This window comes from Electrona antarctica, assembly GCF_951216825.1.
Source record: "Electrona antarctica genome assembly, chromosome: 9".
NCBI lineage: Eukaryota > Metazoa > Chordata > Actinopteri > Myctophiformes > Myctophidae > Electrona > Electrona antarctica.
In genome coordinates, this window is record NC_136790.1 from 48771485 (window position 1) to 48796315 (window position 24831).

At 43.0% G+C, this 24831-nt stretch overlaps 1 protein-coding gene across 1 annotated transcript; it reads right to left on the reverse strand.

Moving 5' to 3' along the window:
* Nucleotides 1-6603: 6603 nt before the first annotated feature.
* Nucleotides 6604-24362, reverse strand: LOC306930024 (NFX1-type zinc finger-containing protein 1-like; the record flags this gene model as incomplete). Its single annotated transcript, XM_079510763.1, has 8 exons — nucleotides 6604-7240; nucleotides 11882-11992; nucleotides 18354-18559; nucleotides 19915-20067; nucleotides 21603-21751; nucleotides 22296-22430; nucleotides 23851-24089; nucleotides 24349-24362. 6 exons carry the CDS (start codon nucleotides 24360-24362, stop codon nucleotides 18527-18529), a joined length of 723 nt encoding a protein of 240 aa, XP_079366889.1. The 3' UTR covers nucleotides 6604-7240; nucleotides 11882-11992; nucleotides 18354-18526.
* Between the last annotated feature and the right edge of the window lie 469 nt (nucleotides 24363-24831).

Consider the following 24831-nt stretch of genomic DNA (forward strand, 5'->3'; position numbering starts at 1 on the left):
TAGCACATTGTTCCAAGCTAACCTACCTGGTTAATTATATGGAATATAGTTTGAACAGAACTATTTTCTGTCATCAATGTAGATGGCCGTGTGTTGCTTTTATTTAAGTTTTGTACATTTTGTTACATTTTAGCCTTTGATAAAATAGGCTGCTAAGTAAAGGATACTTTCCACACCTTTCATTTCCTAGCTGTGTGTGACTGTGTGCTGGGGGTAGCTGCAGCATCACCATTCCTGGTGATTGAGAGCACTTTATTTGCATACCATTGGTGAGAAAAGCACTTTTGTTACAATGCATTTTATTTAAATGAGAATGTATTTTATTTTCATACTGAAAGAAGTTTGTTGTATTTTATTTTAATTAATTGAAACACACTGAACGGAAACACTGTAAAGAATTACTGTTAATTATAGTTCTTCATGCTGTCCTGTATGCATGCCATACAGGTCAGGTTTTTTGGATGAGGCCAGAGTTTAGGTCTACCAAGGATGGCGAGCGACTAACCCAGGAGGATTTGCATGCGAAGACCATCTTTGATTTTCCTTGGAGACATACTCTGCATCAAGTCTGTGTGTTCTATCAGTGTGGTAGGACAGAACTGAGCACAATCACAGAACTTGAACACTAAACAGTGAACACTGCACAACATTCAGTACACCACACTACTACACCCCGCAGTGTGGTTGGACTGTCATTGAACTCACTCTCACATTCATCCATTTGGGGTTTACATTGGGTTCATTGACTGTATTGACACTGTACTGAATTGATGTATACTGTGTTTTGAATTGAAGGTAATTGTAATTTCATTCTGTATTGGGATTAAGAGTCCATGGATCCATAGTTCATTAATATTCATACTTACCATACAGTTAAAAGGATATTTACCATTAAAAAGATATCTATAGTTAAAAAGATACTAACTAAAAAGATACTTACCAGGGTGCACCCGAGGATAAAAACCAGTAGATCATAAAACTAGATTAAACCCATAGGTTCAAACCCATAGGACCTGCAGCCTAGATTAAAGGGTACTTCACCCAAAATATTTAAAGGGTTTAATTTGAAAGATAATAGTGATCTAATCACTGACGTCAAGAGGTGACTACAAGTTACACACTATCTAAGCTCATTATTGTTGTTTACTGTTGTCTATGTCTGTATGTGTGTTTTTGGTACCATTCAATTTATTTACTATTTTCTATAATACAAGCCGGCCGTTCTTTATTACATGCTACATACTGGTGTGGTCTCATCTCAATCATTTTACTCTTTTATGCTCCCAGAGCCGAACCTAACTGAATACTAGTCCAGATTTAATACTTTATTGTTCTTGGTCATACGTCCATTATACAAAGGTATTACCGGTACACTTGTTACACCATGCTTTTGTTCTTGCTTAATGTAAATCGCTCTGGATTAAGAGCGTCTGCTAAATGCCTAAATTGTAAAATTGTAAATTGACATGAGTGCTGGGCCCAACGTCACTAATCTGGCTGACGACATGAGTGCTGGGCCCAACGTCACTAATCTGGTTGACGACATCAGTGCTGGGCCAAACGTCACTAATCTGGTTGACGACATGAGTGCTGGGCCAAACGTCACTAATCTGGTTGACGACATGAGTGCTGGGCCAAACGTCACTAATCTGGTTGACGACATGAGTGCTGGGCCAAACGTCACTAATCTGGTTGACGACATGAGTGCTGGGCCCAACGTCACTAATCTGGTTGACGACATGAGTGCTGGGCCCAACGTCACTAATCTGGTTGACGACATGAGTGCTGGGCCCAACGTCACTAATCTGGTTGACGACATGAGTGCTGGGCCAAACGTCACTAATCTGGTTGACGACATGAGTGCTGGGCCCAACGTCACTAATCGGGTTGACGACATGAGTGCTGGGCCCAACGTCACTAATCTGGTTGACGACTTGAGTGATGGGCCCAACGTCACTAATCGGGTTGACGACATGAGTGCTGGGCCAAACGTCACTAATCTTGTTGACGACATGAGTGCTGGGCCCAACGTCACTAATCGGGTTGACGACATGAGTGCTGGGCCAAACGTCACTAATCTGGTTGACGATATGAGTGCTGGGCCCAACGTCACTAATCTGGTTGACGACATGACTGCTGGGCCAAACGTCACTAATCTGGTTGACGACATGAGTGCTGGGCCAAACATCACTAATCTGGTTGACGACATGAGTGCTGGGCCAAACGTCACTAATCTGGTTGACGACATGAGTGCTGGGCCAAACGTCACTAATCTGGTTGACGACATGAGTGCTGGGCCCAACGTCACTAATCTGGTTGACGACATGAGTGCTGGGCCAAACGTCACTAATCTGGTTGACGACATGAGTGCTGGGCCCAACGTCACTAATCTGGTTGACGACAGGAGTGCTGGGCCCAACGTCACTAATCTGGTTGACGACATGAGTGCTGGGCCCAACGTCACTAATCTGGTTGACAACATGAGTGCTGGGCCAAACGTCACTAATCTGGTTGACGACATGAGTGCTGGGCCCAACGTCACTAATCTGGTTGACGACTTGAGTGCTGGGCCCAACGTCACTAATCGGGTTGACGACATGAGTGCTGGGCCAAACGTCACTAATCTGGTTGACGACATGAGTGCTGGGCCCAACGTCACTAATCGGGTTGACGACATGAGTGCTGGGCCAAACGTCACTAATCTGGTTGACGACATGAGTGCTGGGCCAAACGTCACTAATCGGGTTGACGACATGAGTGCTGGGCCAAACGTCACTAATCTGGTTGACGACATGAGTGCTGGGCCAAACGTCACTAATCTGGTTGACGAGATGAGTGCTGGGCCCAACGTCACTAATCTGGTTGACGACATGAGTGCTGGGCCCAACGTCACTAATCGGGTTGACGACATGAGTGCTGGGCCCAACGTCACTAATCTGGTTGACGACTTGAGTGCTGGGCCCAACGTCACTAATCGGGTTGACGACATGAGTGCGGGGCCCAACAAGACTGAGGCTGCCGGGGCGGAGCCGGCCGAGAAGGCGGTGGTGGCCTGGAAGGAGGCCTGGAAGGCGGCCTGGAAGGAGGCCTGGAAGGCGGTCTGGGCTAAGCCCTGGAATAAGGCATGGAAGGAGGCCTGGATAGCAGTCTGGGATAAGCCCTGGAATAAGATATGGAAGGAGTCCTGGGACGAGACCGTGAAGGCGGCTGAGGCGGCGGTGTAAACGTAAAAACGTAAAAAACGTAAAAAAAAAAAATACAAAATCATTCGTATGCAAATCAAAAGTCAGCATACACATTGCACAGTGACAGCCCTAAATAGTATGCATGTGTGAAGAATGTAAATGTAGTCGTTAATGAAAGCTATTGTCCCCCTCTAAACTTCCTACTTAATCTAAACTATCAATGCAGACCCTATGTCTTCAGCATGTAACGATGGGTATTTATGTGCCTATATATCTCGGTTATGAGACGGCACTCCCGGGCCACCCGGTCCGCGGGTATTAGAAAGCGGGCCGACCCGTTCATGCACAGGAAAAACAACAAACAATAGCCATACAGCCGAAGCTATAGGCTAATGCCGCTTCACCTATAGGGGAACAATAGCGTGTGTTGTGTGTGTGTGTGTGTGTGTGTGTGTGTGTGTGTGTGTGTGTGTGTGTGTGTGTGACAGCTGTTTGGGCTATGTCGCTATGCGTGCGTGTAACGTGGACCCATACGAAAGAATCAAACAAACTTGTGGATAAATGCAGCCTTATACTGCCGTGGTGCATCACACAGGCTAACAGTATGTTTTGGCGGTACCAGGTCGAATCGCCCCTCTTCCAACTCGCCCTCGCGAAAAGTGAAGACGGCTCGCCACAGAATTTCGAAAAGTGAAGACGGCTCGCCACAGAATTTCGAAAAGTGATGACGGCTCGCCCCGAGCCGTGGAGAGCCCGCCCCCATAGTGTGGACAGCTCGCCCCACAGCGTGGATATCTCGCCCCAACGCACAGATATATCGCCCCGTGTTTATTTCATGTTTATTTTACATATTAGAACATTGTTTGTTAAAGTTTGTTGTTGGTCAAATGAAAATTATGCATGGATAATGAATGGCTTACTCCCCTCCATTGTTCTGGAAATTCCATTCCAAGTACAGTACTTGAAATTCCAAGGTGTTCCATTCCTCCATTACTGAAATTAGTTGTTGTTGTTGTTGTTGTTGTTGTTGTTGTACTACCATTATGTTAAACTTGGGCCACAGCCATATGCACTCATGTTTACATTCGTTTTTGCATGTCATGGTATGGAGTTGCTTATTTCATTGTTTAAAAAACGTTAGAGTTTTAGCTGGGGACCTGGAGCCTGTGAAATCTTTCACAGACTTACAGTGCCACCAACAGGTGGATTTTTGAAAATTACTCAAATCATGAAGGCAGCGTGCAATTTACGTGGAATCTATCACAGACTTTCATACTAGTCTACTACTACTAGCCATATGCACTCATGTTTATGTTGCATGTCATGGTAGGCCTACCTGCAATTTTGTTGTTGTACTATTCTGCTATGTCTGCCTAAAAGTACAGTACTTGAAATTTCATTCTGGAATATACATAATAATAATAACATAATAATATAGGCCTACCTGCAATTTTGCATTTATTTCAGCAGGTGGCACTAAAGTTCTTGTTGTTCCGTTTTGGCTCCTACAGTGTGCCATACTTCTGAAAAGCTGACGTATGGGTAGCAGAATATAATATAGCTGCAATTTGCAGCACTATATTTTTTATAATGGGTTATTGAATTTATAGATGCAACAGCAGCCATGGACAATCCATTCATCCAAACAGAAAAGTCTGCTTGTATTAAACAACATTAAACTCCAACATTGCAGCTGTGTAAAGCTTCAATTATCCTCTTTCAATCTGCAAATTGTTTGCTTCATGAAACTCCACTGTAGACATGTTATGATAGCTACTTTCTGTCACAAAATTCTGTGAAGGTGATCATTTTTTACTTGGTAGTCACTCAACGGCCATGTGTACCACGTACACATATACAAACATATATATACATGACTAGCATTCAAAATGTGTTATAATTGCAAATGCAATGCTCTGGATGGAACCCTTTCTACTGTGAAATTAAATGCATTATAATGATAAAGTGTCACTGGTTGTTTGTATATGGAGCATTGTAAGTGTGCTGGGTTGAGCTAATATACAAAGCTATTAGTAGCTGTCATTGTCATGTCTGAAGAAGATATTGCATGGTTACAAGAGATTAAATTGATGACATACTGTAGTAGTCAATGATAGAGTGAATAATAGCCTTTTTTGCATATTCAGCGCTGCACAACATGTTAACATGGGAGAAGGTTTTCATATCAGCATGATTCTTGAATGACTACTATTTAACAACAACAACAACACAGTGGGGGAAATCATAAATACACCAGTAAGACGCCTTAGGCCTGACTCACACCTTTACAACAGATTGATGTATGGCTGATGCATCATGCATGAGACTTATTGACTGATGCAGCTCGCAATGCATTTCCAATGGGTGTCACATGGTTTGACACAACATTTGTGTTGTATGAGGGGGAGGGGGGCAGTCGAAACACAGCCGAAAGCCGTACAACACAAATGTTGTGTCAAACCATGTGACTTCCATTGGAAATGCATTGCGAGCTTGCATCAGTAAACAAGTCTCATGCATCTAGCATCCAACAATGTTGTATGCTAGATGCGAAGGTGTGAGTCAGGCCTTAAAGGCGAGAAGCGACCGCAGGGCTGAGACACTCGGAATAATGTCACTTCATTATGTCAGCACTACAGCGGAGCGGACAGGTGGTGAAATCTCTACCGAAGTCCTGATGTCCCTCGCTCATTATAAATACATAAACAGTAAAACTACCTGGTTCCGAATGGCAGCTGGCTGATGGAACTGCTGCTGATCATTTCCACTCGCTAACATCAGAGACTGTTCTGGGAAAAAGCTCCTTAAACTAACAGTCGTGAGGCTATCCCCAATGAGTGTTATGGCATTGAGAGCCAGTACTTGTGAGCTAATGGAGCTGGCACTATGTGGGAAATGGAAATTGAGTTCAGATACTGTTACAGGTGAAGTAAGTAAACTCTCCAAAAATAACTTTGTGTTCTACTATATTTTCAGGATTATGTGTGTGCGTGCATGCGTGCATGTTTATATACACACACACACACACACACACACACACACACACACACACACACACACACACACACACACACACACACACACTTAAATGCTACAATATTGTAGGCTGGCTATAGGCATGCTGACTCAGTGGAAGATTAAGGGAGAGCTCTCGCCGAGATAAGTACCCACCCAGGGTCCACCACTCACGGTTCCCCAGGCTGTTGTTGAGAAGTGTAAAATACTCCATGATTTACATTTTAACTCTCTGTGAAAGACACTGGCCCATTAAGAGGCCCTCAGGAGGAGTTGCCTGTGGTTTATATTTTTATGAATCTTCCAGAAGGGTTTTTACAGGCTCTTCCTGGCTGCATCCGGCAGATAGCTCCCATGGCTACGGTGCGACGCATTAAAGGGGAATAGTAATTAACGGAATAAACAACATTTTATGAAGGCATGCGGTGACAATAATATTATCTGTTAGGCAGCAGGCTTTTTCTCAGGAATTACTGTGATTCATTGGAGGAGGTAGGGCGAAAATAATTAGAGCTGACGCATAGTAATAGCTTGATAGCAATTTGTTTCTCATATTTGTGGCATTAACAAATGTGTCACATTGAGGGGCAATTAGGGACAAAATAGCAAAGATGTGAGATTGCACAATTATGTTTGTTTGTCATTCTTCTTGTGTTGTTTTTGGCTTCACTTGCATGCTACTGTAGTTTGGCGTGACATGAAATAGTTAGAGAGCTTTATGACAGCAGGATTCTCCAGAGCCGCCCTTCACGCTGCCAACCCAACAGCACTTTAATGCAGTCCCAGCCCAAGACATCCGTCGCTCAGCACGGCTAATCCAAGAGGAAGGAACTGTAAAAGCAGAGGCTGGTTACATCCTCACCACCCCCACACGACACCCTCACCCCCCGCCCAAGCGTGTCCTCCAAGCAATTAAGCAGTTCATCTCTGGGAGTATTTCCGAGCGATCCATTTCCCTCCTACCAATCCTCTTGGCACTTTGTGGTCACTCTGAGGTCCAAATCTTCAGTGGAAGTCGTGCCTCTCTACTGAACACCTCTCTGTAGGGGTGGTGGGGAGAGAGAGAGAGAGAGACAGAGAGAGAGAGAGAGAGAGCAGCACACTACCTGGGGAGAGAGAACAGTTTTCTGGGCTTATCTGTGCTCTCCTGGCCGTCCTGCCAATTCCTTACGGGAAGAAGATGGAGGAAAGCTTTGAAAAAAATCCTCCAGCACCAGAGGCGATTAGACCGATCAAGTCCCGACTCCCAATCAAATTGCCTTGTCTCTCTTGGACTAAAGAAAACCCATCTTTCTTCCCCTCCAAAGGACCAAGTGCACCTTTACTATTCTTGAACACGCTTTGCAGACAGAGCCCTCCAGGGTCTCTATAATTACAAAGTGGTTTGGTCAAGGTGTGCAAATTGTCATTTAAGTTTATCTTACTGCCCGCAAAGGAAAATGTTGACACTCCTGTATATAGTGATTGATGACAAAATTCACAGTGAAATTAAGTTGTAGTAGCAGACATTTTAGAGGACATTCACTTATTGTCCTTGGTTTTTTTTAACTCATCAGTGTACATTAGCGCACCACTTTTCACGGACTACCGCTACCAGTTCATGCAGCGCGGTGCATCGCGGACCACCGCGTTCAACGTTGCAAGCTCGGAGATGAGAAGATCACGTGCATTGTGCAGGCTGTGTTTTCACCCGAGGAAAGATATTTCCTGTTGCCTTATATGGCATGGAATGGGCGTGGATGTTCAATTATACCAGGCGACACCAGGCGAATCGCTCGGGAAAGAGGCGGAATGAGATACATGGGCGATCCGCACAAATGAAGTCAATAAGCCACCTTTGGTGAATGACTCGCGAGCTTGATCGGACGGATTACAAGTAAGACGAGCGAACGCGGGAAGCGAACACAGCTCGTAAATTGCAATAACAACAATTAGAATAAATGACGTACTTTTTTAAGGGTTTTTTGTATTCTCTTTTTTTGTTTTAACTTTTTTTTAAGATTTTTTAAGTTTAAGTTTTTTTAAAGTTTTTTCTTTTTAAGTTCTTTTTAAGTTAAGTTTTTTTTAAAGATTTTTTAAGTTACTTTTTTTTAAAGATTTTTTAAGTTTAAGTTTTTTTTAAAGTTTTTTTCTTTTTATTTTATTTTTTTAAGTTGTGTGTTTGTGTGTGTGTGTGTGTGTGTGTGTGTGTGTGTGTGTGTGTGTGTGTGTGTGAAATAGCTGCGCCCTCTGGTGGTGGGCGGGTGGTGTTACAGCGTGACAGACACACAGACAGACATGATCTGCTGGGTCTCATAGTAAATGCTCACTGCGTTCGCAAATACGCTATCATTACACATTTCATTTACACCTGGTCGTAAATTTCCGTCGTGAATCTGGCCCACGGTGTCGAGTATCGATGCGGCACATTCCGAGCTCGTCGATTGGCTATTCGAAATTGAATAGAGAAATAGTACTTCATAGGTTAAAGGAGCATTCAGTGATTTGGAAAACCACCCAGTCCAGCCCGGTAACAAAATGTGCACATGCACGCTCTACAGTGGGGGGAAGTGCAACAGGCCAACAGCATGTGCACCAAGGCCCGCCCCACTCGATCATGATCGGAGGAAGGCCCCTCTCATCCTGATTGGATGAAGGCTTTGCCACCCGCCACCAAAACTGAAACTAGGGTTTTTTGACCCCAGGGGCTCACTGGGGACAGGGAGGAGCTCCTTATATGGTCAGCACACTCTATAGTAGGGAGGATTATCCAGAAAAAAAGAAAAAATAAGTGATATTTAGATTAAGTCAAATCACTGAATATACCTTTAATGTTTTGTCATAATAACCTAAATCTAAGTAACTTGTAAAGTTTTCTAATAACTGCAGTACAAATGACAATATCGATATTTGTCTGAGAGAGTAGGGGAGTAGAAGTATAAAACTGATATCACTTATAATAGGTAATAGTAAATATACTATAGTTACTTTCTACCACTGAATACATCTTTGATGAATTGAACATGGTGGACCCTATTGGAAACAAGTGTAATGCTTAATTGGGTCGTCCACTCACAGTTAACAGCCTTTGTATTGAGTTTGTGCTTGAAATGTACTGTAATTCTGCAAACTGTTAATACATTTTTCAATCAATCAATCCTTTCTGGTATGAGGGCTATAAATGACCTCTGGGACGGTTTAGATGCATACAGCCTACAAGAGCCTGGCAATTGGAAATCATGTGTATGTGTGTGTGTGTGTGTGTGTGTGTGTGTGTGCGTGCGTGCGTGCACCTCCTTAATCCAACTCACCGCCTGATACCTGAACCCCTATAAATAGTGATAAAGCAGCATACTGTGTTTACTGTGTACATTTTGTTGTATTTGTGTTGTTCCTCAATTCTCCCTGCAGAGCATTTGGAGTTTGGATTGTGACACGGGCACATTCATCATGGAATAAACAAGTGATGCAAGCTGTTGCAAAAAAAATGCCAAACGGAAGGTCAGCGACTGTGTGTCCTGCCTGTAGGAGCTAGTGATGCCCTGTGATTATTGGTACCATACCACCATAGTCTACCAGCTCAGTGGCCTTGTGGTTAGAGTGTCCGCCCTGAGACTGGGAGGTCGAGGTTCAATCCCCAGCCGGGTCATACCAAAGACTCACTAAAAATGAGTCACTAAAAAGACTCACTAAAAATGGGACCCAATGCCTCCCTGCTTGACACTCAGAATCAAGGATTGGATTGGGGGTAAGTCCCTGCGACATACTAGCGTCATGTCCAGGGGGTGTACTTGTACATCAAGCTGCCTCACGCTACAGAAACAGGATAGGCTCCTGCCCTAGGGGCCTCATGGCTACAGAAACAGGAGATAGGCTCCTGCCCTAGGGGCCTCATGGCTACAGAAACAGGAGATGGGCTCCTGCCCTAGGGGCCTCACGCTACAGAAACAGGATAGGCTCCTGCCCTAGGGGCCTCACGCTACAGAAACAGGAGATAGGCTCCTGCCCTAGGGGCCTCACGCTACAGAAACAGGAGATAGGCTCCTGCCCTAGGGGCCTCATGGCTACAGAAACAGGAGATAGGCTCCTGCCCTAGGGGCCTCACGCTACAGAAACAGGAGATAGGCTCCTGCCCTAGGGGCCTCACGCTACAGAAACAGGAGATAGGCTCCTGCCCTAGGGGCCTCATGGCTACAGAAACAGGAGATAGGCTCCTGCCCTAGGGGCCTCATGGCTACAGAAACAGGAGATAGGCTCCTGCCCTAGGGGCCTCATGGCTACAGAAACAGGAGATAGGCTCCTGCCCTAGGGGCCTCACGCTACAGAAACAGGATAGGCTCCTGCCCTAGGGGCCTCACGCTACAGAAACAGGAGATAGGCTCCTGCCCTAGGGGCCTCATGGCTACAGAAACAGGAGATAGGCTCCTGCCCTAGGGGCCTCACGCTACAGAAACAGGATAGGCTCCTGCCCTAGGGGCCTCATGGCTACAGAAACAGGAGATAGGCTCCTGCCCTAGGGGCCTCACGCTACAGAAACAGGATAGGCTCCTGCCCTAGGGGCCTCACGCTACAGAAACAGGAGATAGGCTCCTGCCCTAGGGGCCTCATGGCTCTGCAAGGCTACTTACTTACCACCATAGTCTGGGTGCGTATGTACTGTACATGTGTATGAGTATGTTAGCCGTGATGTGAGCTTGTAGAGCAGCTATTTTCAAACGTGCAACACCGGTGGTGGTCAGTGACCCTGACTTATTAACTTCTTAATCACTTGAACCACATTATAGGCGGGAACCCCTTTTTATAACCCTACCCGTCTGGACGGGAACCCCTTTTGGGGTTCTGTACAGTATGTATAGTATTGACAAATTACAAACAAAATTGATGCTGCTATATAAATATTTGATGTTTTTCAGAAAACCTAGGTCAGGATTTAGAAGGCGTTTTGGGAATCAGCCTCAGACCAACATGGGTTCACCCCCAGAAAAATATTATTTTCTATCAATTACACACCCCATAAAGCCAGGTTCTATGTTCATGTCTCTAGTCTACCTATGTTTCATAGATCATGCCACGCTATGAGCTTGTATATCTTTTTCAAAAGCTAAAGTTTAAAAATAATGGTTAAAAAGGTGGTTAAATGGAGTACCATGTCATGTAGTTATCTGTTCTTTTACAGTGCTTTACTGCCATCCATTGTTGAATTGTAACCTTACAATTAGTTTCAGTGGATTCTTAGATACCTAAAGACAGTATCCTTTAAATTACTTCATACATCCTGACATTGCATTATCATTAAATTATTGAATCCATAACTCACACATTTAATTAACCGGATCTATTAAACAGAACAGTGATGGGCATAGATTACCAAATAAATGATTGATTCAACATCTATAATTCTTACATTCTATAATAGTAAAATAAATAAATAAAAATTTAAATAATGAATCAATAGTTATTTAATTATGTGTTCATACAGTACATAAAGTAGTAGTAGCTTATATTAAAACCTTTCAACTTCTATGCAAGAATAAAATACCATAGTGATTAGTCCTTTTTATGTTCATACAGCAGTATCAATTGTTTATTCCATCCAAAGTAAACACCACTTGGAATCCCTATATTACATTTTGAAGTTCATTCATAAATTAGCATTAGTAATAAAGTGACAGATTGGCTGATTCATAAAAAGAAGCACCCACCTGGTAGTTGAGTCTAACATAGGGAAAGTTCGTCTTGATCAGTCTCTCAAACATGGACACCTCCAGGTTGAAGTTCTTGGCCAGTTCATATACTGTAGCACTGGGCCGTAGCTGAAGAGACACACAGTAGAATAGAGCTGTGATTCACAACCTTTTTTTAATGTCAAGGACCCGCAGTTGTATATGCATTTGTGAAAATGATAATGACGCCAATCTACACTGTTCATTTAACTCCGAGTTTGTTCAACTGTACATCCATTCCATACACTTTTCAACAGGCCCATTAGGGTCCATTTGCTTCCGGCAATCATTTAGCTGGGTACCACCTGGACCCCCCCCCAATGGACCACTGGGTTTGCCCGGACCCCTCAATCGCTATTCCACTGTTTCTCACAGAGGAGAAACAGTGGAATAGAGATGACTTGTATTCTCTACATACTTCTGTTTATCAAAATAGTAAAAAAGGAAAAGCAGTTTAGGAATAATGGGTTTAGCATGGAAAATAGAGCCCTAAATGTCTGTTTAGTTTCTTGCTGCTTTGCCTTGCGCGCTTGTGTGCGTGCGTGTGCATGCATGCGTACGTGGTCCTTATTTATTTAGAAGACAGCATGAGATTGTGCCCTGTGCTCGTGGGCGGGGTGCGAGGGAGGGAGACAAATGCTGGTATAAACGTGAAGCATTGCGTTCTGCTTGATTCAACACCAAACCTGTGATTAATGAACAGCACAACAATGCCAAAGCTTATTTTACCCTGAAAGTGTGATCCATCCACTTTCAGCCTGACGCTTCACAAAACAAAACAAAACACTGAACACGTCCCATTCTGTATGTCTAAAAAGGTTATTAAATGAAAAGAAGTAGGGATGTCCCGATACACTTTTTTCGTTCCCGATCCGGATACCATAATTTCTGTATTAGCTGATACCGAATATCGATACCAGTGTTGTGATCTCGTGTTGTGTTTATAGATATCTAGCTATATATCTTGTGTTGTGTTTATAGGAGACTCCTCACTCAAATGTGCACTTGCAGTTTGGGCAACTCCAAAGCAAACTTCACATGCCCCGGCATTTTATTTACCTGCCATAGTGTCACTGTCAACCCCTTACCCCTGTGCCGTGGTTAGATGCATATTTGCCGATACCGATATGACCCGATATGACAAATAGGCTAAGTGCCGATACAGATACTTTTCCGATACATCTCTAAAAAGAAGCATTCCAGCCCCTGGCAGAGCAGCGTGTCAGTTCCATTTAAATGTAAACCAACTGCTGTATGAAAATGACCATTGAATTCCAATTGATGAATGCATGGCTTACATTAACAGCAATTTTCAAGACAAACTCGATTTCAAATGTGATTCCTACGCTGGCTGGACTTATACAACTGCAGGGTACTGTAGTACCAGTATGTTGCTACACAAGTGCATGGCTAATTTCATGTGTAAACAGGGCAACGCAAGCATTACTGTAGTTCTCTCCAATCAAAGAAATAGCACACAGATGTTAAAAAGGAAAACAAAATCGGGGCAACATGAACACATATAGTGTAGGCTTACAGTACGAATACACACACCAACTCACACACACACACACACACACACACACACACACACACACACACACACACACACACACACACACACACACACACACACACACACAGTCCTCCACACCTAAACTGAAGGCTCATTTAAACATTGTAGTCATGCAGTCATGATGTTATAACAGTGATGACATGATGAAATCTGCAACAATTTCAAACACTTTATAGCCCCATTATATCTTTCGGCTATTCAAAGACATCCACACTACAAGCTCACAACGCATCACACGTCCTGAGCACGCACTGTAGATGGGAAGATCTTGATAAGTCCTTATCTTATGGGGTTCCCTGGCACAAAATATTTTCAGATTGGGGTCCGTGGCCAAATACATCAATTTGGGGGGGGGGGGGGGGGGGGGGGGCTTGACACGATTGTGCGAGAGAACCACTCTATGGGTGCGCTCACACGGTTAATGCAATTCTCTGTGCTCGTTGGATCAATGCTGTGTTGTGTCATGGCCGCCCAATGCATTTCAAATGGAGGTCACATGGTTTGACACAACATTGTGTTGTGTGAGGGGGAGGGGCGCAGTCGAAACACAGCTGAAAGCCATACAACAGACCATGTGACCTCCATTGGAAATGCATTGGGGGCGGCCATGACACTCACAACAGCAATGCAGTGCATTAAAGGTGTGAGCTCAGCCTATGTCACGCGTCACTGCTCTGTTGGTTTTGGGGGTTTCTAACCTGCTGGTGGTCTCCGATGAGGATGAGATGCTGACAGGCTTGGCTCAGTGTGGTGATGGTGTGAGCCTCCAGCACCTCGGCAGCCTCCTCTACGATCACCAGTCTGGGCTGAACCTCCTCTACGATCACCAGTCTGGGCTGAACCTCCTCTACGATCACCAGTCTGGGCTGAACCTCCTCTACGATCACCAGTCTGGGCTGAACCTCCTCTACGATCACCAGTCTGGGCTGAACCTCCTCTACGATCACCAGTCTGGGCTGAACCTCCTCTACGATCACCAGTCTGGGCTGAACCTCCTCTACGATCACCAGTCTGGGCTGAACCTCCTCCACGATCACCAGTCTGGGCTGAACCTCCTCCACGATCACCAGTCTGGGCTGAACCTCCTCTACGATCACCAGTCTGGGCTGAACCTCCTCTACGATCACCAGTCTGGGCTGAACTTCCCGGAGAGCCTTCCGGAACTTGGCTGCTCCCGTTGTCGTCATGCCGGTGACCTGGTGGCGTACAGATTGTTTGCTTATTTGTATCTTGTACCCAAGTAGCCCCGACAGTGACACATATTATTGACCATTTATTATGCAATCATTATGCAATAATTCTACGCCAGGACTGGGCAACTTTGACGATGGAGAGAGCCACTACATTTCCACACTCACTCCAGAGGGCCGCATTGCATATTGCAAAAATATTGCAAAAAAAATATTGTAAAAATAGCTGATCTACAAGCTATTTTTTCTATATTTGAATTGAAATACTGAATAATTTTTTGCTTTTTTTTTTTTAGAATCCTGAAAAGTAACCTTTTTATTGATTTTCAAATGGATTTAGTTTTAGTTATGATAACTTTATGAACTAAATACAAATTGTACACACAAAGACAATACTACTAATACTATAGTCATTAAGTACTAGTCATTTAATACTAGTCATTAAGTATAATTGAAGCAGGTCATGTTTGCATGTTTGGAATTGCAACAGCTGAAATCAATACTATATTAGTATTCCGATATTAACCGGCGGGCCGCACTAAGTGAAGGTGGGGGCCGCATGTGGCCCCCGGGCCGCCAGTTGCCCACCCCTGTTCTACGCCATCACTTTGCCAACTAATGCTGTCAATATACCCGCTTCGAATGTTATCAACCTAAAATCACCAGTAGGTAACTTATCACTCAAATACAATGTTATCAACCTAAAATTACCAGTAGGTTACTTATCACTCAAATACAATGTTATCAACCTAAAATCACCAGTAGGTTACTTATCACTCAAATACAATGTTATCAACCTAAAATCACCAGTAGGTTACTTATCACTCAAATACAATGTTATCAACCTAAAATCACCAGTAGGTTACTTATCACTCAAATACAATGTTATCAACCTAAAATCACCAGTAGGTTACTTACAGTTGGGTGCCACCGATATTGTCCCTTATCATTTGACCCATTTAGGCCTGACCTCAAAATTAAAAAAAATCCTTCTAAATCCTCCAGTTTTCTGAAATAAATATTCTCACGATTTTCCAAAAATAGCAGACCTGCTATTTTTCAATAGCTAAATTATAACATAATGTTTAAAACACCAAAAGGGGTTCCCGCCCAAAATGGGTTAACTGTCCTTTTGCGCAGATCACGCAAACCTCAGCAAAAAGAAAAGGACAATATCGATGGCCTCCAACTGTAGGTTACTTATCACTCAAATACAATTGAGCCAGCAGGCTCTCCTGGAGCTGCATGTATTCTCCGCTGCGATTCGGAAACACAGAAGTGAAATTACTGCCACTGAAGCGAAAACATTGTGAAACTGACTTGCATGGCTGGTTAAGACTGATATGAGGTTAAGGGACTTACGGGCCGGGTTAAGACTGAGGGTTAGGGTTAACCGACCAACGGACGCCTCCGCGTTTCCTAATCAAAGCCAGTCGGCTCCAGGTGAGCCACATGGCTCGATTGCATTTGACTGATTTTCATACAAATCCGTTGATCAATATTGACATTACTTTTATGAAATTTATGAAAAGTCAATGAAAAAGTCATGAATAGTATTTTTTATATTGGCTAATTCATATTTCATAGGTACAGCCTGAAGTATCTAACCCACATTTAGGCTGTACAAAATGCTCAAAATCTTGCTCATTTTATTGCCGTGTTCAATAATGTACTGTATGAAGCGAGTGAAGTACTACATTTCTGCTGTGGTTGCCAGCGTTAATTTAGTTTGTGAAACAAGCTTTAAAATGATCTGAAACCCTTTTACGGGGTGCATACTGTACGTTGGTTAGTCAAACTAACTCAATTAGTTCGACAACACCGTCGCTCCCGACATGCGATGCCGGTTACAACTAATCCGTGCTGCGGGTTAAAACTCACCTGTGGCTCCCGACATGTGCGGCAGGTTAAAACGAACCTGTGGCTTCCTGTGAGGTTAGGTTTAGGGTAGGGTGTCGAACTCATGACTGTAGGACCAAACACATGCACCCACTTTTTGTGGTAAAAGCACTGAAACGTTCTTCTTTCCTGCCTTCATCTCCTTACTAGTCTAGTAGCCAGCCCATAGAGCCCCATTGTGAACCCGGACATGTTGAGTACACCAACGTTTTATGTTATAAATGTTTAGTATGGGTCCCCAGCATATAGAAACTGCCGGATGCTAACTTGCATAATGTTGAGCAATTTTCGTAATTGGCCAATTACGAAAATTGCTCTCCGTCAAGTTCATGGTCAAGTGCCCAAGGCGGAGATTGATAAATGGGACGGAGATTAATGATGAAACCGATCTTCACTCATGGCCGAGCTCTTACCGAGCTCTTTCTTCATTTTGTTCTTCATCCTTTTTATCTGCTGCCGTTGCATCTAAGGCAAACATACGGGAGCATTGTGTGATTTGAACTTTGGCCCACACAAAGCCCTTTGCATTTGAACAGTGTCAGTGTGTTTCCGAAGGGGGCGAGCTGCCTAGAAGAAGGGGCTCTGCGCGTGCGTGCGTGCGTGTGCGTGCGAGCGAGCTTATGGCAAATCTTGGAAACCAATGCATCAAGCATGGTCACCTTTTTATTTATTTATGCCGTGTGTGTGCATCATATTTTGTTACGTTTCATCAATATGACATAATCATCATGAAGTCAGAGCAACAGAAAAGCCACTATAATTCTGGACTCCGAAATGTTTTTAATATCACTTTTTTATTTGACTTATTTGTTTCTGTAACTGTAACTCTCAGAGCTAAAGGTTTCTGGACTCCACTTTGAAGAGAACCACTGGTATCAACAACACAGGGTTGTGAGGAGGACGTAATGGCTCTGTGAACCGAGGCTTAGCCATTTGAAGCCAGATGACAGCGGCATACAGTACAGTTGGGTGCCACCGATATTGTCCCTTATCATTTGACCCATTTAGGCCCGACCTCAACATTTTAAAAAATATCCTAAATCCTCCAGTTTTCTGAAATAAATATTTTCACGATTTTTCAAAAATAGCAGACCTACAAGCTCGTAGCGAGCCACTCGGTGGCGCGCTATGAGCTTGTAGGTCTGCTATTTTTCAATAGCTAAATTATAACAATGTTTAAAACACCAAAATGGGTTCCCGCCCAAAATGGGTTAACTGTCCTTTTGCGCAGATCACGCAAACCTCAGCAAAAAGAAAAGGACAATATCGATGGCCTCCAAGTGTAAGTTGACGATTTATTATCACACAAATAATTGCGATTAACGATTTAATTGTGTTTTTTTTGCATTGAACATTGGAACGTTACAATTTGTATTTCCGTTTGCTTTTAGGCTTCGTAATCACAAATTGCACAGCATTTGCGTGGTATGGAACGTGCGTGTCGAATTTGAAGTCGGTGGGGCGAACGGTTCTCGAGTTACGTGGATTGCAGACATACACACAGAGACGTGGTGCATTTATAGATAGATTTTATAGTTTTAAATTCTAGTTTATGATGCACTGATCGTTTGGCACTTTTTAATTTCGTTGTACTTGTTGCAATGACAATAAAGATCTATGTTTGAAAATGTATGGACATTTTTCAACATGGAAACGATGGAGGATTATGCAAAAAATAACGTGATTATCTCAAACAATTGCGATTAGGTGATTATGTAATAATTGTGACAGGCCTATAGTACAAGGCTATACTGAAGATAGACTGAGAGATAACATCTTCATTTACCTGGAAGCCGCCTTCATTCTGCTCCAGCTGTATTTGGGTGTCCTCAAACATGGTGGCCAGCATCATGTCTTGAACCTCTCTGGCCCTCTCTTTGTCTCTGTCGCTTCTGTGATCTTCTGTGTCTTCAACGTATCGTTCAGCCTGGATCAGGTCTGCCTCCTCCGCAATGTCAATCATGTCATCGTCCTCCTCCCCCGTCTCCATAGCTGGAAGAAATCCCAAATTAAATCTGACACAAGGCCGCTTTCCTATTTTTTTTCTTTTTGCACTTAATTCCAAGCACAGCTTGTGTGTTGGTATTCGCCAGTACACTATCAGCACAAACACTGTATAATAATAAGAGGTTCACAGGAGCTCACATGCAAGGGAATAGTGCAAACTGTGTACTATAAAATGGTGGAATCATGAAGGCAAATAAATCCCCCCAGGCAATCAAGTTATGAACGATTGACCCTGTAGGTCTATTACCCGTCTGCCTGCGCGCGCGCACACACGCACACACACACGCACACACACACACACACACATTATAAATATATACTACACAAGTACATATGGGCTCCATCTTGCACCACCCCTTACCCCTTATCCATAAACTTATTTGCCATTTTTTACTATTTTAAAACATTTAAAAATAGTTCAACTAGCCAATCTACATCGAAACGTTGTTAGCTTGTAGATCGGCTCATAGGTTTAGAAGGAGAGGTCATGAGAGATTTGTCTTTGGTGCCGCTAGCTATGACCGTAACTTTCAAGTATTACGGGACTCCTGCTCTTCCTCTTTTCCACTTTGTATAATGTTTATAATTATATCTTTCTTATTGTTTTTTTTACTGCTACAATGTTGAGGAACCGAAAGCAACGCATTTATGAGATAAACTCATCCTGGTTCTAAGCAGAGTTCAATGAAAATATATATATATATCTCAAACTCATCCTGGTTCTAAGCAGAGTTCAATAATATATCTCAAACTCATCCTGGTTCTAAGCAGAGTTCAATAATATATCTCAAACTCATCCTGGTTCTAAGCAGAGTTCAATACAAATATATATATCTCAAACTCATCCTGGTTCTAAGCAGAGTTCAATTAAAAATATATATATATCTCAAACTCATCCTGGTTCTAAGCAGAGTTCAATAAATATATATATCTCAAACTCATCCTGGTTCTAAGCAGAGTTCAATTAAAATATATATATATATATATATATCTCAAACTCATCCTGATTCTAAGCAGAGTTCCATAAACACGATCACAAACTCATCCTGGTTCTAAGCAGAGTTCCATAAAAACGATCACAAACTCATCCTGGTTCTAAGCAGAGTTCCATAAAAGCGAAGCAGAGGACCATTACACAAACAGTTCTGTTGAACAGATAAATTATAAACGTATACCGGTAATTGACTTTCAAGTAAATGTATTTTGTCTTGTACTGATCATCCACGTCTTGGCAAAAGAGAATGCATTTTTAATAATGTCCCACACAACTGTTTATAAATCAGGCAAATTTTCCTTTGTTTTTCCTTTGTGTGTGTGTTTGTGTTTGTTTTGTGACTCACATGCACGTCCGGGTGGCGGTGCAGGCTGCCCCAGTGTTCCTCAGAGATGAACCTCTCTAGGAAGCGCTCTCTGATGACCCCTTTCAGACTGCACTCCAGCTTCACCGCCTGACTCTGGATCTCCATCTCCTCCTGACGCAGGTCACTGTAGATCTGACACCGGTATGAGGGAAACACAAGGTCACTGTAGATCTGACACCGGTATGAGGGAAACACAAGGTCACTGTAGATCTGACACCGGTATGAGGGAAACACAAGGTCACTGTAGATCTGACACCGGTATGAGGGAAACACAAGGTCACTGTAGATCTGACACCGGTATGAGGGAAACACAAGGTCACTGTAGATCTGACACCGGTATGAGGGAAACACAAGGTCACTGTAGATCTGACACCGGTATGAGGGAAACACCAGGTCACTGTAGATCTGACACCGGTATGAGGGAAACACAAGGTCACTGTAGATCTGACACCGGTATGAGGGAAACACCAGGTCACTGTAGATCTGACACCGGTATGAGGGAAACACAAGGTCACTGTAGATCTGACACCGGTATGAGGGAAACACAAGGTCACTGTAGATCTGACACCGGTATGAGGGAAACACAAGGTCACTGTAGATCTGACACCGGTATGAGGGAAACACAAGGTCACTGTAGATCTGACACCGGTATGAGGGAAACACAAGGTCACTGTAGATCTGACACCGGTATGAGGGAAACACAAGGTCACTGTAGATCTTACACCGGTATGAGGGAAACACAAGGTCACTGTAGATCTGACACCGGTATGAGGGAAACACAAGGTCACTGTAGATCTGACACCGGTATGAGGGAAACACAAGGTCACTGTAGATCTGACACCGGTATGAGGGAAACACAAGGTCACTGTAGATCTGACACCGGTATGAGGGAAACACAAGGTCACTGTAGATCTGACACCGGTATGAGGGAAACACAAGGTCACTGTAGATCTGACACCGGTATGAGGGAAACACAAGGTCACTGTAGATCTGACACCGGTATGAGGGAAACACAAGCCAAACAACCACCACAATGGGCTCTGAGTGCAGTGGTGGGAAAAAAGTACTTACATTTTTTACTTAAGTAGAAGTATCAATACTGCCATGTATAGTCTGTTAAAAGTAAAAGTCCTGGGGGCGCCCGCTGGCCAAGTGGTCCAGGCGCACGCCACATATAGGCCTTGGCCTGACAGCGTGTTGCGTGTTCGAGTCCCGTTCATGATGACCTTTGCTGCATGTCTCTCCCCTTCTCTCCCTCCCACTTTCCTGTCTGTCTTCACTAATAACCTCTGTGTCAGTTTCAGCGCAGTAGTTTAAATTCTTTAATTTGTACACTCTCAGAGTTACAGACCCATAAGGGTCCATTTGGTTCCAAACTATTTTTTAGCTGTGGACCCCCTGGTACTCCCTGAAGGACCCCTGGGGGTCCGTGGACCCCACCTTGGGAACCACTATAAAAGATATTGTAAAAGGAAAACATAGTAAGAAATCTCCTACAAGGCCATACCGTAGAAATGCAATTGCAGATTGACAAGATCGACTAGCTCACAACATGTGAGCTCTCTTAATGTGAACATAAGTGGTTACATTGAGGGGCAAATGAGCCTTGAGACCTTGTATCAGAGGTAGAGTAATGTTAAACAAAATCATCTATCGTGCCAACTCACCTCATTGTAGGCAGAACTCAGGTGACGCGGCATGATGCGTCTAGACTTCAAAGACTGGGTGAGCTCCCGAAGATTGAAGCGCTTCAGGACCTCACTGCTGCTGCGGCCTCCTACCCTGACAATGCCGTCTGGCAGAAACTTATGGATACCTGTGTTACAGAGGAGTATTAGGTTACGTTAAATAAAGTTAGCTCACGGCATCAAATCAACATGTTCTGTTGATTTGAATGACAAAGAATAGCCTAGGTCAGGAACTTACAAAACAATGTTGCTCTTTATTTCGATATTTCGGTCGTTAGATACCTTCATCAGGACAGACAATCATTGTCCGTCCTGATGAAGGTCCCAACGACGAAAATGTCAAAATCAAGAGTAAAAGAAGAAATCGCAAATCAAATGAAAATAGAAAAACAATGATATTCCGTAGTGGCACCGCATCAAGGTTGTCAAACTTGTATAACTACACAGCAAGAAGTACAATGTGATTGTGGATTAACCACATCAACCCTAGCATCCATATTCTTGGCACGACATTATAGGTGGAGATTCTGCAGAAAGAGCAGATCTACAAGCTCATCTAGCAGGCCCAATTGATATTTTTTTTGTTTCGTTTTTAGAATCCAACCCAGCATAAAAGGGTTTAAGTGGTTCACTTGGTTGCAATTGAGGAAAATAACTCACTGAATGACTTACCCTCAAGGAACTGATCCAGGGCGTGGTTGGTGTAACACACCACCAGCATGGGGGCATTACCGAGCAGCTCACTACTCCAAAGGCTGTTATTGGTCAACAGGGCCTGAGCAATCTTCAGGCCAACATAGGTTTTCCCTGGAGACACAGGAAGGGAATATCCTATGTTAAAATTGGCTTAAGCAGTTCCCAATGCAGCTACGCCCAAATATGGAGTGTCTGTGTGTCTAACCTCAAAGTCATTGCATCAGGCACAAACAAATCAGTCAGCTCCATATATGGGCACAAAAGGGGGCATGCCCATTTATGGGAATATACGGACGGCCCGAACCTCTAGTTAAGTAGAAGTTAAATCAACTTTTATGAGCCAAAATATTATATTCAATTGGATTTTAGCATTTAGGTAGGGCTATAATTTAAAGCTGAAATACTGTTTGTAATTCTTCTACCCACTGGGGGTGCCGATTCAATTGAAATCAGTGGATGTGCTTGTGTACTGTCTGTAAGGATGCTCTCAGTAACATTATGCTGGGATACATTTTGTTGTGAGATACACGATATCTTTACGGGACCTTGTTGACTGCAAGTCCACTGGATGATGCGTTATGCTTACTTGACGTTATGCGATAATGAAGTATGTTACCTGTTTGTGTGTGTGTGTGTGTGTGTGTGTGTGTGTGTGTGTGTGTGTGTGTGTGTGTTCTGACGTATATGTGTACACGTGTCAGAGAAGGGCATAAAGGCAGATTGTGATATCATAATCTAGTCAGTGTAAAGAGCCCTTAGCAGTGGTAAAACAAATGCACTTTTGTTTTATTGCTCTGCAATGTGACCTTTTATTGGTTTAATGTTTGTCTTTAGTTCAATGTTTGTTTTGTAAACGCATTGACAATGATTGGAAAATTTACGTCATAATGTGTCATTTATGTCACATTGTCTCTTTATTGTTTAATGGCGTTTAATGTTTGTGTTTGCACCGTTTGTTTTATATCACCATTACATCACCTAATCAACATTAGTTAGACTTTAATATATTAGCGCCCATCACTTCACACAGGTGTGATTTTTTCTTATATTGTGGAATGCGGACCCCCTTGAAAACAAGATGGTTTGTCTCAAGGGTTATTCCCTATAAAGAATTCCATACCATTAATTTTGTTTAAAAGTAAAATCGTTTGTACTGTATAACCTACACGTGTAAGAACCGGTTCACAACCAGTTCCTCTCGTTACAAACCCACATTATTCGTGCTGAGACAGGAGTGAACACGCATGCATTTTAAAATCCTTCCTTCAGGTGTTTTAATTAATTTCTGTTCATCAAAGCATCTAATATTTAAAGGTTCCTTCACTAGCTCCAACTACCCTAACTTAATAGCAGATATTACGATTATAATGCTATTGTACAATCATGGGTATTCTTGAGGCCATGTTTTAAGAGCCAGCGCCAGACTCAACCCAAGAGGTTCATGTTTAATTCAGTGCAATACCTTTCCAACCCATTACTTAATTAATCCCATCCAATCCCATATTTGGAAATACCACGTAATGCCACTTACCAGTGCCAGGGGGTCCCTGTATGATGGCCAGCTCCTTGGTGAGGGCCAGCTGGAGGGCTCTCATTTGAGACTCATCCAGCCCAAACTCCTCCATTTGGGGCCAGGCCTCTGGTTTCAGACAGTGGAAGGGCTGAATCGTGACCTTGTACTCAGGATCAGCAATGTCTGACAGATTGTATGAATGGTTCTGGTTTAGATAGGCCGGGGGAAGCACGTCAGAGTTGCAGTCCACTATGTACCTATAAGAGATGTACAGTACATGTAAGAGTATGGGTATCTTCGTACGTCTCTAAATGTTTTGATGAATTGAAAATGGTGGGCCCTATTGTAAACAAGTGTAATACTTTATGGTGTCGTCCAATCACAGTTAACAGTTTTTTGTATTGAGTTGTACTTGAAATGTACTGTAATTCTGCAAACTATTAATAAATCAATCAAGTTCAAGATTGGACTATTGTTCATTTCATGAGGAAATGGGAATGACCCAAAGCATCTCACTTATGGGCTGGCATGTGTACCTGGCTATTGATTATAACTCTTGGTGAACTGGACATTATTACTACTTTTACAAGACGATGAAGCCAGCTGTTGGATTCCAGTAATTTTAGTAAGGAATTAAAATAAAACTTAGATTTTGAATACATTTTACAGTGTGGATTGATTGGAAAAGTCTAGCTAAAGAAATGCTCACTGGAGAAAAACACTATACAACCAATATTAGTCAATATTAACATAATTATATTTTAGGACTGGAGAATATAAACAAACGCTAAATCACAATAACAGGAAAATGATACATTATGATATTTCTGAATAGAATAGAAGTACAAACACGGTAAGTCCCTTTACTCCAGGACCTGGCTAAGATAAGTATGCACTTCATTTAGCGGAGAATATCTCAACTCTTCTTGGCTAATATGACAACAACTTAGGAACTGTGAAAAATTCTTTATCCGGGGATAAAGAATTCCGGGGAAATAT